At 44.0% G+C, this 12,526-nt stretch overlaps 1 protein-coding gene across 2 annotated transcripts in view; it reads left to right on the forward strand.

The window, feature by feature from the left end:
• The window catches only part of ECSIT (ECSIT signaling integrator), a 138,670-nt gene that overhangs the window by 48,988 nt on the left and 77,156 nt on the right, over positions 1–12,526 (forward strand). For both annotated transcript variants that reach the window (XM_086962620.1, XM_086962629.1), the window contains exon 3: positions 10,024–10,447. In XM_086962620.1, coding sequence (XP_086818746.1) covers positions 10,024–10,447 — 424 coding nt within the window. The remainder of the gene's footprint in view (positions 1–10,023; positions 10,448–12,526) is intronic.

Raw genomic sequence — 12,526 nt, forward strand, 5'->3', positions numbered from 1 at the left:
ACCGTTTTTTTTTTATCAGCAAAGACCGTAAAGTGCCATAGATTAAAAAATAAATAATTCAAATTACTGAGACTTCAAAGTCATATTCATGTTCACCAATCATATTTGCAATTCTCAAACCCTCCCCCTCCCGCCCCGCGGCTATCCAAGACACCCCACGTGTGAAACTTCTAGCCCACCTTCCAGCCCCACCCCCACGCCCTCGCCATCCCTTCCAAGGAAGGCAGGAACAAATGGCAGGGTTTAGAAAGAGAAGTATATGGCTTTACTGCCCTAGAAGGCACATCTGGTCAAAGGTTCACCAGAGGCCAATGACAGCGAGGGGGGTCGGGGTGGAGAGGTTAGGGGGGTGCTGGGGAGTTCTTCCCGGGGTTACATCTTCTGTAGATTCACGCAAAAAAAAAAACATGAACTCCGTACAGGCACTGGCAGAACTAAAACCCGACCCAAGACCAACGCTGCTGTTTTTTTTTTGTGCCTGTCCGCGAAATGGCACTGCCTGATTTAAAGGGAGACCTGTTTTGGCTAAAATGCTTGTGTCTTTACACTGCTTTATGTCCTCCCTTCATCCATATCACACGGTGATAAATGACGTCAAGGAATAAGTGGAGCACTCGGCGCTACTGATATTAAAATTGTCCCTCCTAGAAGCTTCCACTTTGGGCATCTGGGAGCAGTACCGAATTTGCAATCCAGTTCAGCCTGCAAGCTGCTTAAACTTATTTGTTATTTCCCAGTGGAGTATTTAAGATACTACTTTCTACTGTAGGCGTGACCCCTGAGCCCTGATCTACACACATGCCCGCCTCATGTGGACTCAGCCATTCAGCTTTTTGAGGTTCATTTTCACATGAATGTCCCCCTTTGAAATGCATGGGGCTCCGGTGGCGAGCCCACCTCTGCAGCTCTTTGTCCCCTTAATGAAGGGGCCCTGGTTATCATGCGCAGCGCTTTGAATCTTTAAGGCGCTTTGCCATGTGAATTGGTCGCATGCAGTTCAACTTGCATCAGGAAAGGAGGCTCTGGGGGCAAACAAAACATTCTTTTTTTTTTTTTTTGTCCTCATATATGCCACCAGAATATGTATGCTCTAGATGGGTCTCACTGTTGCCTCTTATACTGTTGTTTTTCGAGTCCGCCATGGAAAACAGTATCATAGCAGACAGAGAATTCCCAGAGGTGGGCTGCTTTCCTTATCCTACTCCTCCAGGCCTATTTTAGGCACCCTAGGCCTGGTGGAGGACAGGACCGACACAACCTCTGGCATAATCACAGGACTGCTCACCTATTTATCCAGACCATCAGTTTAGACCAGACATTCTCAGTGTTCTCGCTGCGGCCAACCTGATCCATTTTACACACTTCCATTAAATACTTCAGACATACTGCGAATCTAGGGGGAAGACGCTGACTTCCACTCCATGCAGATTTGTCTCCTTGCGATAACTATTATGTAAAAAATGAATTGAGTATCCAAACTCTTGATATTATAGTCTTTCGATAGACCAAAGAAGACTAGTCTGCGAGAACACATGATGGTTATTGAAAGTACATCACCCAAAAAATCCATTATCGCTTTCCAGTAGTCTTGAATGACTGGACATTCCAAAAAAATGTGAATATCATCAGCGGCGTTATGGTTACAACGGGGACAATAATAGTTGTTTCGTGTTATCTTATGCAGTTTGGCCGGAGTCCAATAGACTCTATGAGCCGTAAACAGGTGGTTGCGCCTTAAATTAGCAGGTTTAATTAGCCTCTGTGAAAGAGAAAAGGAATCTAACCATGCCTTACTGACTTCTTCAGGGGGCTCAACTATACAATTTCCCCATAACTTTATTATCTCCAAGTGCAGTTTACTCTCCTCTTCTTTAATCATTAAATTGTACCAAAATGATAGCTCTTTTACCCATTTCCCCCTTCTGCCGATTGCATCAAGAATATCTGTATCTTCCTCCCTTTGCATATTTTGACTGGACCACCAGGCGGACAACTGATAGTATTTAAACCTAGTCAACTGTCCATCTGTGAGCTGTACTAACGAGTTCCAACTCACTAGGCCCGAATCTGCCCAGAGATCCCCCCATTTTTTAAACCCAGCTGTTTTCAGGGGTTGTGACAGTTGATCCTGAAGGCATTGAGGTGTACCAGGAGAGTCCCATATTGGGGAGTGTGTATGGTAATAGGGAATATTAAATGTCTTCCTCATGAACCCCCAATTTTTTAATGCAGTCTGTAAAATTTTAAGGCGAATTTTAAAAAAAAATTCTGGTCTCCAAACTTGAATATGAAGTAATCATGGTCATAAGGTGAATCAGTTAACAAGGCTTGAAACAGGTGGCCCTGTGATGATGCGTCTAGCTTATTTGCAAGAAGCCTAAAGTTTTTAAAATGAAATGCATGACAGTATGACAAAAGGTCAGGGAGGGCTAGCCCTCCTGTTTTTAAACCCCTCCTCAATTTCTTCCATGCGATTCTTGTTGACTTGCAGGCCCATATAAAGGATCCGATTTTACCCTGTAGAATGTTAATGTCTTTCAGTGAGAATGATAAGGGGATGCAGTTAAATAAAAAGGTCAATTTAGGAAGAATTGTCATTTTAATGAGGTTGACCCGACCATAAATGTTTAAAGGCAAGTTCCCCCATCTTGTTAAAGTTTTATTAACATCTTTAACCACCTTTTGCCAACTGAGTGAAGTGATATCTTTTAAAGATTGAGTTAAGTAAATTCCCAGGTGCCTCATATTCTGTTTTGCACCTACTATGTGTGTGTTGTTATTCCACCCCATAATCTCTGTTTTCTCCTTATTAATCTGGTACCCGGACAGTTTCCCAAATTCTTCCGATAGAAAAAATAACCTTGGAATTGCTACCGAGTGATCAGAGGTATATAAAAGAAGGTCGTCTGCGTACAACGCCACCTTCAAAGGCAGATTTCCAAGCTGAAATGGTTGAATGGTATTGTCCTCTCTAATTCCACAAACAAAGGGCTCCATGTAAACATCAAACAAAAGGGGAGACAGAGGACAACCCTGCCTGGTACCTCGAGATATATCAAACCACTCAGATAAAATTCCGTTGACTAAGACCTTAGCTTTTGGGCAGTAATATAAGGATCTGACCGCCTCTATAAAGGTTTGGGGGAACCCGAAAGCCGCCATTGTGGCCCATAGATATTTCCAATTGACCTGATCGAAGGCCTTAGCCGCATCTATGGCAACCAGCGCCAGTGGGAGATTTTTAGCGTTAGCATAATCTATGGCCCCTATTGCTTGAAACGTTAGTTCGTTTAACTGTCTCCCTGGGATAAAGCCTCTCTGGTCAGGGTGGATTATAGATTTTATGACCTTTGATAATCTAGTGGCTAAAATGCCTGAGTAAATCTTCATATCCGTGTTCAGTAATGAAATAGGTCTATAGGACTCTATTCTTTTCAAGTCTTTATTTGGTTTGGGTATAAGCGTTATAATGGCTTCTCCCCATGAGGGAGGTGTAGAGTAGCCTTGAATCAATAAAAGATTGAAGAGTTCCCTTAATGGAGTTATTAATTGGTCTTTATTGTCCGAATAGATCTCCACTGGCAACCCATCAGAACCTGCAGCTTTCCCCCTTTTCATTTTCTTCAATTGGCCTAAAATTTCCCCTTCTGTTATCTCACTTTCCAAATATGCTTTATCCGATTCGGACATTTGCAGCAGATGTTTTATACTCAGCCAGGATTCTAAATCCACCCCCATGGGATCTTTGTCTTCCGTGTAAAGACTCCTCATAGAGGACCTAGCTTCTTCTCTTATCTCTGTGTCTGTTTCTATCAAATCTCCTGCTTTGATGTTATTTCTCGTTCTCTCTTCTCTAGCTTTCCAGGCAAGGAGAGCTCCACACTTCTCTCCATACTCAAATTTTTTTAATCTGCTGGACTCCCATTTTTCTTTAAGAGTTCTTTCATCCGAAATTTTTAACTGGAGCTGCAAGTCAGCAAGTTCCTTCTCTAACAGATGTACTTCCCTGGAGTTTGTTAGAATTGCATTTTGCAATTCGAGATCCTTTCTAGTTATTGCTGCCAAGTCTTCCTTTCTTTTTATTTTTATACTTTTTCTCTTATAATACATTAAAGAACTTAAAACACCCCTCAAGTAAGCCTTATAAGTTTCCCATACTATCTGGGAGGAGGAGGATCCTGAATTTATTATAAAGAATTCTGATGTTTTGTCTTTAACTTCTAATTTTATCTGATTTATCTAATAGAAATGATCTCTCCAGTCTCCACCTTGGTTTTGGTGAAGTTATATTCAGTTTAGTTACCAATTCTAAAACAGCATGGTCCGATAGTCCTGAGGGCGTGAAGGAGAGATAGCTAATGTCTTTGAGAAGGTGTTGGTCAACTAAGAAGTGGTCTATTCTGGAGTAATTCTTGTATTTTTTACTATAAAAAGTGAAACCTGGTTGAGATCTATACTTTTTTCTCCAGACATCTACAAGAGTAAAGTCTTTCATTAAGACATCCAGGATGGCAAGTGATTTTAAGGGAGCATGGTATTTAGCCCTAGAAGTTCTATCTAGTTTTTGGTCGAAGACCAGATTAAAATCCCCACCTAGGATTAGAGGACCAGTTGTCGTAAATAAAGCTAATTCTAATTTGGAGAGCGGAACCGGATTGTCCTCGTTAGGACCATAGTACACTGCGATTGTATATGGGGTAGTTTGAATGTATACTTGTGGAACTAGCCACCTGCCCGATTGATCCGTCTCGAAACTTCTCAAGCTTATCCCACTGTTTGCTCGAATTATAATAGAAACTCCCCTAGTAACACCTAATTGCCTGGAACTGATTATGTCTTGAACCCACCTATACTTTTTAAAGAGAGAATCACATACTACTGCCTCCAAATGTGTTTCTTGTAACATTATAATTTGGGCATCCGAATTTCTTAAGAATTCACAAATTCTATTCTGTTTTATTTTTTCCCCTATACCATTAATATTCCATGACAGAACCTTAAGCTTATACGGATTAATCATAATTCTGATGTACGCACGTACCCATCCATTCCTTTATACGTCAAACATTTATTTATATATGAGGATTTTTTATTTTCCCCCCTGACTCCCCCCACCCATTGAACCCCTCCCCCCAACATACCTGGCGATGACTTCGCCTTTCGGAGCAATCAAGTGCTGCCCTTGACCAGTTTACTGTATTCGAGCGAGACAAATTAAATTAAATTCATGTCCCCCTTTTTTTATCATACAGCCTACTTATACAATCATTTGCTTTTTCAAATTCTCCCCGCACCATTCCCCAGTTTACTGTATTCGAGCGAGACAAATTAAATTACAAATAGATCTTCATGTCCCCCATTTTTTTCATACAGCCTACTTATACAGTCATTTGCTTTTTCAGATTCTCCCCACACCATTCCCCTTTTTTTTTATTATATATATTTATTTCCTTCCATTTTCTTCCTTGAAGTACTCAGCTTATCTATCCAGTCCTATTCCTCCTGCTCACTTCTTATTCGGTCTAAAAGATTGTCGACCTCTTCTGGCTGTGTGAAGCTATATGTCTTATTCTTCCACATAATCCTGAGCATGGCTGGAAATCTCATCTGGACATGTGCTCCCAATGACCTTAAGTCCGGCATTCTAGTGCCCAGCTCCCATTGTCTTTGCGCAGTTCTTGCGCCAATGTCAGACCTGATAAGGTAGGGACTGGACTTATGACGTAGATCTGTTTTCGTAAGGGATCGCCCTAGGATAAGCTCTTTAACGCTGTATGTCTGAAAGTTTATAAGTATTTTCCTAGGAGTTTTCCTGTCAGTACGCCTCTTGTAGGGGTCTCTATGTACCCTCTGGATTTCTTCCTCCAAATTTATATCCGGACGATCATTTAAAACACCGTCCCTCAGGAGTTTACAGACAAATCCCTTTAAGTCCTCCAACTCTTCCCCTTCAGGTATTTTCAGGATCCTTAAGTTATTCCTCCTAGCATGGGTCTCCATCCGTTCAATGTCCATAACCAATGATCTGTTCTGGGCTTTAAGATGTTCTATGTCCTTTTTATTTCCGTGTACCGTTTTGTCCAAAGCAGCCACTTCTATTTCAAGTTTCCCTGTGCGCAAAGTGACCTCCTCTAACTTAGATTCTTACACATCGAATCTGTCCTGTATTGATTTTTGATTGGCTTCCGATATCTCAAATTTCGACATCATGTCGCCTCTCAGGGATCGAAAAAGGTCCCCTAGTCGGTCACTTTCCTGCTCGCTTGAATCCTCAGACCTCCTCCTTGTTCCTGAAGCTATTCGGGCTAAGACTGATTGGTTATCTTTACTTGCGTCCAATCTCCTAGTCTCCTCTTCAGCCTCCTTAGAGCTGCTTTGTGCAAGTTTAACTGTTACAACCTGACTCTTGGGTTTGGTGTCTTGGTTTCCTCGCATTTTATCTGTTGAGGAAACTTTATTTGAATTGGCCGAGGTTCCTGTTACACTTTCAGTCTCATCCGCATTTTCCATATCACCCAGTTTTTCTAAGACCCCGTATCTGTTTTTTAAAGGAGTAGTGCCAATGTTGCCCTCCGACTGCACTGCGGAATGCTTAGCCTGATCCAAGACCTTGAAGAAAGATTTTAGGGATGGAGTACTTTTCACCACTTGGCCCTCATGAGATACACCTTTGAACTTTTTGACTGAAATAGTCTTTTTCTTTTTGCTTTTGCAGGGGGTTAATGGCATAGGTCGCTCTCTCTCTTCAAACTGTAGAGCCCCTTTCTCTTTTAATCCTACCCTGGATCTCAGCTGATACCTATTTCTTCTTACTGGAAGGACGTGTCCCTGTTTTACTGAAATTGGGCTTATCTCAACATTGGCTTGCTCGATAGTCCTAGATATAACCGCTTCCGTTGATTCTTGCTCTCCTAACTCAGGAAATTTCAACAGAACCGGCTCTTGAGCTATAACTTCAGTAACTTCAGTGACTTCAGTGGTCCTATAAACTGGGAGACCAAGCTGCGTTTGATCCATGCAACCCCCCCTCCCAGTAATAAGCCCGTGAGTCTCTACCACTCTACTCCCCCTCTCCCCACACTTTGTTGCAAGAGAGTAAAGCTTCTTTCTCTCAGAGTCTGTTTTATTAGGATGTTGCTCAAGTGTTTGTATTACCAGGCTTCCGAGTTTAATTTTGAACAGTGCAGAGCGAAATCTGCTCCATAGGCATCGTCGGCGTTCTTCCAGCATAAGTGTTAATGCGCACTGGTCCGTGATCTGACCAGCCTTAGCCAGCTGCAACCTCAGTAAGAGTAGGAAAAAGTGGGTTGTAGATTTTCTATTTTCTATCATGCAATAGTATGGTGAAATGCGCAGGGGACTTACTACTGTCAATACCCCCCTTGAATACCTCCTTACCGCTGATTACCGCTGATTACCGCTGGGTACTGCTTTCCACTAGGACATTCTTAAAAACGCTGCATGCCGATTTTAAAGGCGTTAAATGTTTTAAGGGATGCATAACCTGCAAACCCTGCAAACCCAACATGCGTCCTGGTTATCCGCCTCCGTCTACATTCGCCCTGTAGAGGCGTTCCCTCTCACGCTGAGCCGCGCTGAGCCGACCCAATTCCGAAAGCCAAGCAGGTCATAGCGCCGCCTGCTGCAGTACCTCCCGAGACAGCCGTGGATCCTCGGGGAAAAGAAACAGAGGAGCCGGCTTAGGATTACAGTCAGCGGTTGCGGAGAGAAAAACGCATCTATCTCTCACCTAGACAGGGGGAGACTAGCGACCTCTCGCTATCGTGCTGCACTCATTTCGGCCATCCGGACGCCTCGGTGCTGCCGCGACCGGCTCTCAGCCCGCCGCCATGTTCCTCGTGGGCGTGTCTTCTTCCAGCCACAAAACATTCTTAAGCCCCATTGGTTACACCTAGGGACACAAAGGGACGCTGTGCAGGGAGGCTAGAGAGCCCCTCGCTACAGCTCCATTTTACCCTCACTTCACTTCTGCTCCTGCAAGAAGCAAAATGGACGGAGGGGGAACGTCGGGGGCAGGGGCTGCCCACAGCACGAGCACTAATTAGCCAATAGCTGTGAATGGTCTCGTGACATCACACCCCCAGTCTCTCCTGGTTGTGCAGAGAGCAGCAATCTGAGTTTAAAGGTTTTAATTTACCTTTATAAGCATTGTGGAAAAAAACAGCTTGAAGAGTACTTTCAGGTAAAAATCCAGGGCTTGAAGGAATCCCAAATGACCCGGGGCTTCTTGGCAGCCACGTTTATCCAATGACTTTACTAACACAACTCTACATGTTGCAAGCATATCCAGGTCCTTTGAACTTCGTGTCAGTGCTCATCACACAGCAGGAGCAGAGGCTGGGATCAGTCCTTGGGACTGCCTGCTTCTGGGCAACGAGAAGGCACTCAAATATCAATAAAGACTATTAGATGGCAATCAGCAGTTGAACTAAGCCAGAACACAATTTGTAGTTTTCTAGAGGTTTCTCACTTCAGAAGGTTTGCTGGCTTTTGGCCAACTAATTATGTCATTTGTATAGCTTATTTTTGGGCCATTTATTAAAGTCGTTTTTCCATCACTAAAACTTTCACATAGTCATTTTGGCTAGCCTCCACACAACCACACACACAACCACACACCCAACCACACACACAACCACACCACACACACAATCTCACACACAACCACACACAACTACACACACAACTACACACACACAACCCCACACACACAACCCCACACACAACCCCAAACACCCACACACACCACCAAACACCCACACACACACAACCCCACCACCATAGACGCATACAACCACTCGCACATACAACCACTCGCACATACAACCACTCGCTCATACAACCACTCACACATACAACCACTCACACATACAACCACTCACACATACAACTACTCACACATACAACCACTCACACATACAACCACTCACACATACAACCACTCACACATACAACCACTCACACATACAACCACCCACACATACAACCACCCACACATACAACCACCCACACATACAACCACCCACACATACAACCACTCAAACAACTACACACACAACCACACACAACCGCACACACACAAACACACACATCTGTCGCCCTCACTCTATCTATCTATTGCCCTCACTCTATCTCTCTATCGCCCTCACTCTCTATCAATCCATCTGTCTATCGCCCTCACTCTATCTATCGCCCTCACTGTCTATCTATCCATCGCCGTCACTCTGTCTATCTATCTATCGCCCTCTATCTATCTATCGCTCCACCACAGCATCACTCAGCACTACCACAGCATCACTGGTTCAAATATGTTCTCTCAATGTTTGAAGGTTTATTGCAAATGTCACAAAAAACGTTAATATTTCACTTCTGTTCTTGGATTTTAGTCACTGAACATAATCTTCACAACAGTTATTTACAAAAGTTTAAGCTATAGCAATTAAAAATTACAATCCCTTTTATTTAAGTATTAATTATTTAAAAAAATTAAAAGCCAATGTTAATTGTAATATCAATACATCTAAGTAAAGGCAATACAAAACATGTGACATTACAAATACTAAAAGTGTCACATATGCTAAAGTTAAAAGTATTGGCATTGTAAATCACAAAACATAAACATAAAATGTCATTTACAAAACCAATAGCTCCAACTTTCCTACTGCGAGACCTATTGGCAACGCCAGTGCTTGTTTGTAGTGCTAGTTTAAATGGTGTGCACAGTGACAAGAGTGTATGCCAGTTGTGGACGTTAGTCCATTCATGTAAGGTACATGTAATATTTTCAGCAGCATGTAGTATGTATTTACAGTTACATAGAGTGTACATGGTTTGGTTACCCTGATAAATAGTGCATGATGGGCGTAGTGAATCATAGAATGCACTTTGTGTTTACCCTGTGTGTTGAGCTGCTCTGCTGCATACAGTGCCCATAGTGCATCTCTTCAATACCTAGTTTATGTGGTGTGTTTGGTTAACGTATCCGTGACCACTGTCTTTCAGACTCTAGATCAGGAGGCTAAACGAAGCTTCCATTGCAGCGCCTGCATATCCAGCTTGAGACCAATACCATCACCAGAGCAGAAGGAAAAGAAGGGTGATACTAGCAGCAGCTCCTTAGTCACCTATGAAGATCTATTCGAGAAAGCCAGCCACCTCTCGAGAAGCAAGGCCACTTTTGCCCAGGTACTTGATGTTTTCTGCAAGAAGGACATCCGACGACGAGGCCATGTGGAGTTTATCTATGCTGCCCTCAAGAAGATGCCTGAGTTTGGCGTTGAACGAGACATTGCAGTCTACAACAAACTGCTAGATGTGTTCCCTAAGGAGGTGTTTGTGGCCCGAAACTTTATCCAGAGGATGTTCAACCACTACCCGCGGCAGCAAGAGTGTGCGATTGAAGTGCTGGAGCAGATGGAGTCTAACGGTAAGGACTGTAGCCTCATATAGAGCTGTTTGGGATTAGAAGATGTGAAAGATACTTCTCCACACCATTCATAGTCTACCTTACCTACACAGAGCAAGTCTTCCAGTGGTTACCACCCTTGTAGGCATCACTGTCCAGTTGCCAGATACCAGTATGATTTGTCAGTTTCTGGATGGTAGATCTCAAGTGGAACAGAAATCTAGGTGGACTGTTTGCATGATTGGCCCTATCTAACATTACAAATAGCTGTTTTAAGGGACGTTTCCCTTCTCACATTTTTCAGTAATGGCCTTAGCTGGGCCTTCAAACCCACAGTGGAAACTCTGCTTGCTTCAGCAGACTACTCCTGTATATTTCTAGTGGGCTGAACAGGTTGTATGTTGCGTCTAGAACAGGAAAGCTCTAGGATTTGAAACTGGGGACCAGTTAATATTACACTTCTATTCAAATGTTAATGTGACTGAATGATGGATCGTGGGTAGGGGTTGACAGGTTTCCATAAAGGAGCACGTAAACTGTGAGATGGAAGATGTCAGGTGACCAAACAAGCAGAGTCTCGAAAGTGAGTAAGTGACGAAGCTGGGGTGTTAACAGAAACTGGATACACTTTGCCAGGCAGAAGAGGTTGAATGGTAGGTTAGGTTGGGAATAATGAACAGTATACCAGTCAATGAAGGAAGAACTCTGCTGAATGTAGGAATTCACAATTTGTTATCTCTTCAAAAGTTAGGTAAATTCACCAGGTTCTTTACTAATCACCTCTTCCTCAGCCTTCACTGAGCAGCTGCCCAGGTACAATTCAAATCCATATATATATAGAACCCCTCGCAAGGTCAAGAACTCGGACAATGTCACTCCCAGCAAGGTGCCAAGCACTGTCAGGCTGGAAGATTCCAAACACCGCTTTCAGAGGGACACAATACCAAAGAGCAAAGGCAGACTTAGAGGGCCTGTAGGGTATGAAGGCATGTTACCAGACAGCCGAAGAAGACCTGCCCTCTACATAGGTAGCGATCGACACCAGGCTGACGAATCACAAATGTAGGTCCTGCTATAAATAAGGATAAAGAAATGTGGAGAAGAGGCTGAGCAGTGAGCATGAAGGCAGTGAGAGAGACTTTAGTAGGCAGAAAAGTGGAGCTGAAGGACATCTGGTGAAAGAGCGTCACAGTAAAATAAAGCAGTGACTGAGCCTGCTGGATGTGGGGGTGCCGTCACCAGGTGGGTAAGGTGATGGTTGGGACACTAGGCAACAGAGGCAGAGATGCAAGCTAGAGTGGCGCTAACTGGAGCGGGTATGCCCACACGAGGGTCCCGTGAAAACTGTGTCACCGGTACCAAGTTATACCTGGTTGATAAGTGCTGAGTAGGATGAAACCAGTTCTGGGTTGCTTGTGGTTCCTTCATGGAGGACCTTGCATGGCAGTTCGGGCTGGACTGTTAACACTGGAGCGCTGGGTCTAGACTGATTTCCATATAGCTGACTCCAAACTGACATGGCATGGTGTGCAAAATAACAATGGATTGTGATGCTGCCCGAGTAATTGACGGTGGCTCAGGTTAATGCAAGTATTCCATCCATCTCTTTTTAGGTCGAGGGACTGTAGGCTTGGCCGTAGGCCAAGACAGGAAGTCCGGAGATTTATTGTTACTTAGTGTGGCAGCTTAAACCCGCCTCCCTCCTCGTCTCTCCTCCATTGGCTGGCTTCCTAAACGGAGGCCAGCCATTGGAGGAGAGAGCCGTCCCTCCAATTTAGCCCCGTCTTTTTCGGATTTGGGGGCGTAAGTTTTGCTGTTCTTTAGCTCGTGACGTCATCCGTCACTCAGGACAGCAAAACACGCCCCCGAATCCGAAAAATTTCGGAAGCTTGAGGCCGCCATTGTTGCCCGATCGCGTCTGGCCCTTGCATCCCCGCCGCCGCCTGCCAGAAGACGGCAGTGTGCCTCTTGTATCCGAGATACTGAGAGCCTCCTCCTCTGCCACTTTCCCACTTTTTCCAGAGCCCCCGTTCCTTTTCTTTCTCCGGGTCTCAGTCTACGTCTCACCTCCTTGCCCCATCTGCCTCACAGATCTGTTCC

The sequence above is a fragment of the Lissotriton vulgaris genome, chromosome 1_1 (genome assembly GCF_964263255.1).
Source record: "Lissotriton vulgaris chromosome 1_1, aLisVul1.2, whole genome shotgun sequence".
NCBI lineage: Eukaryota > Metazoa > Chordata > Amphibia > Caudata > Salamandridae > Lissotriton > Lissotriton vulgaris.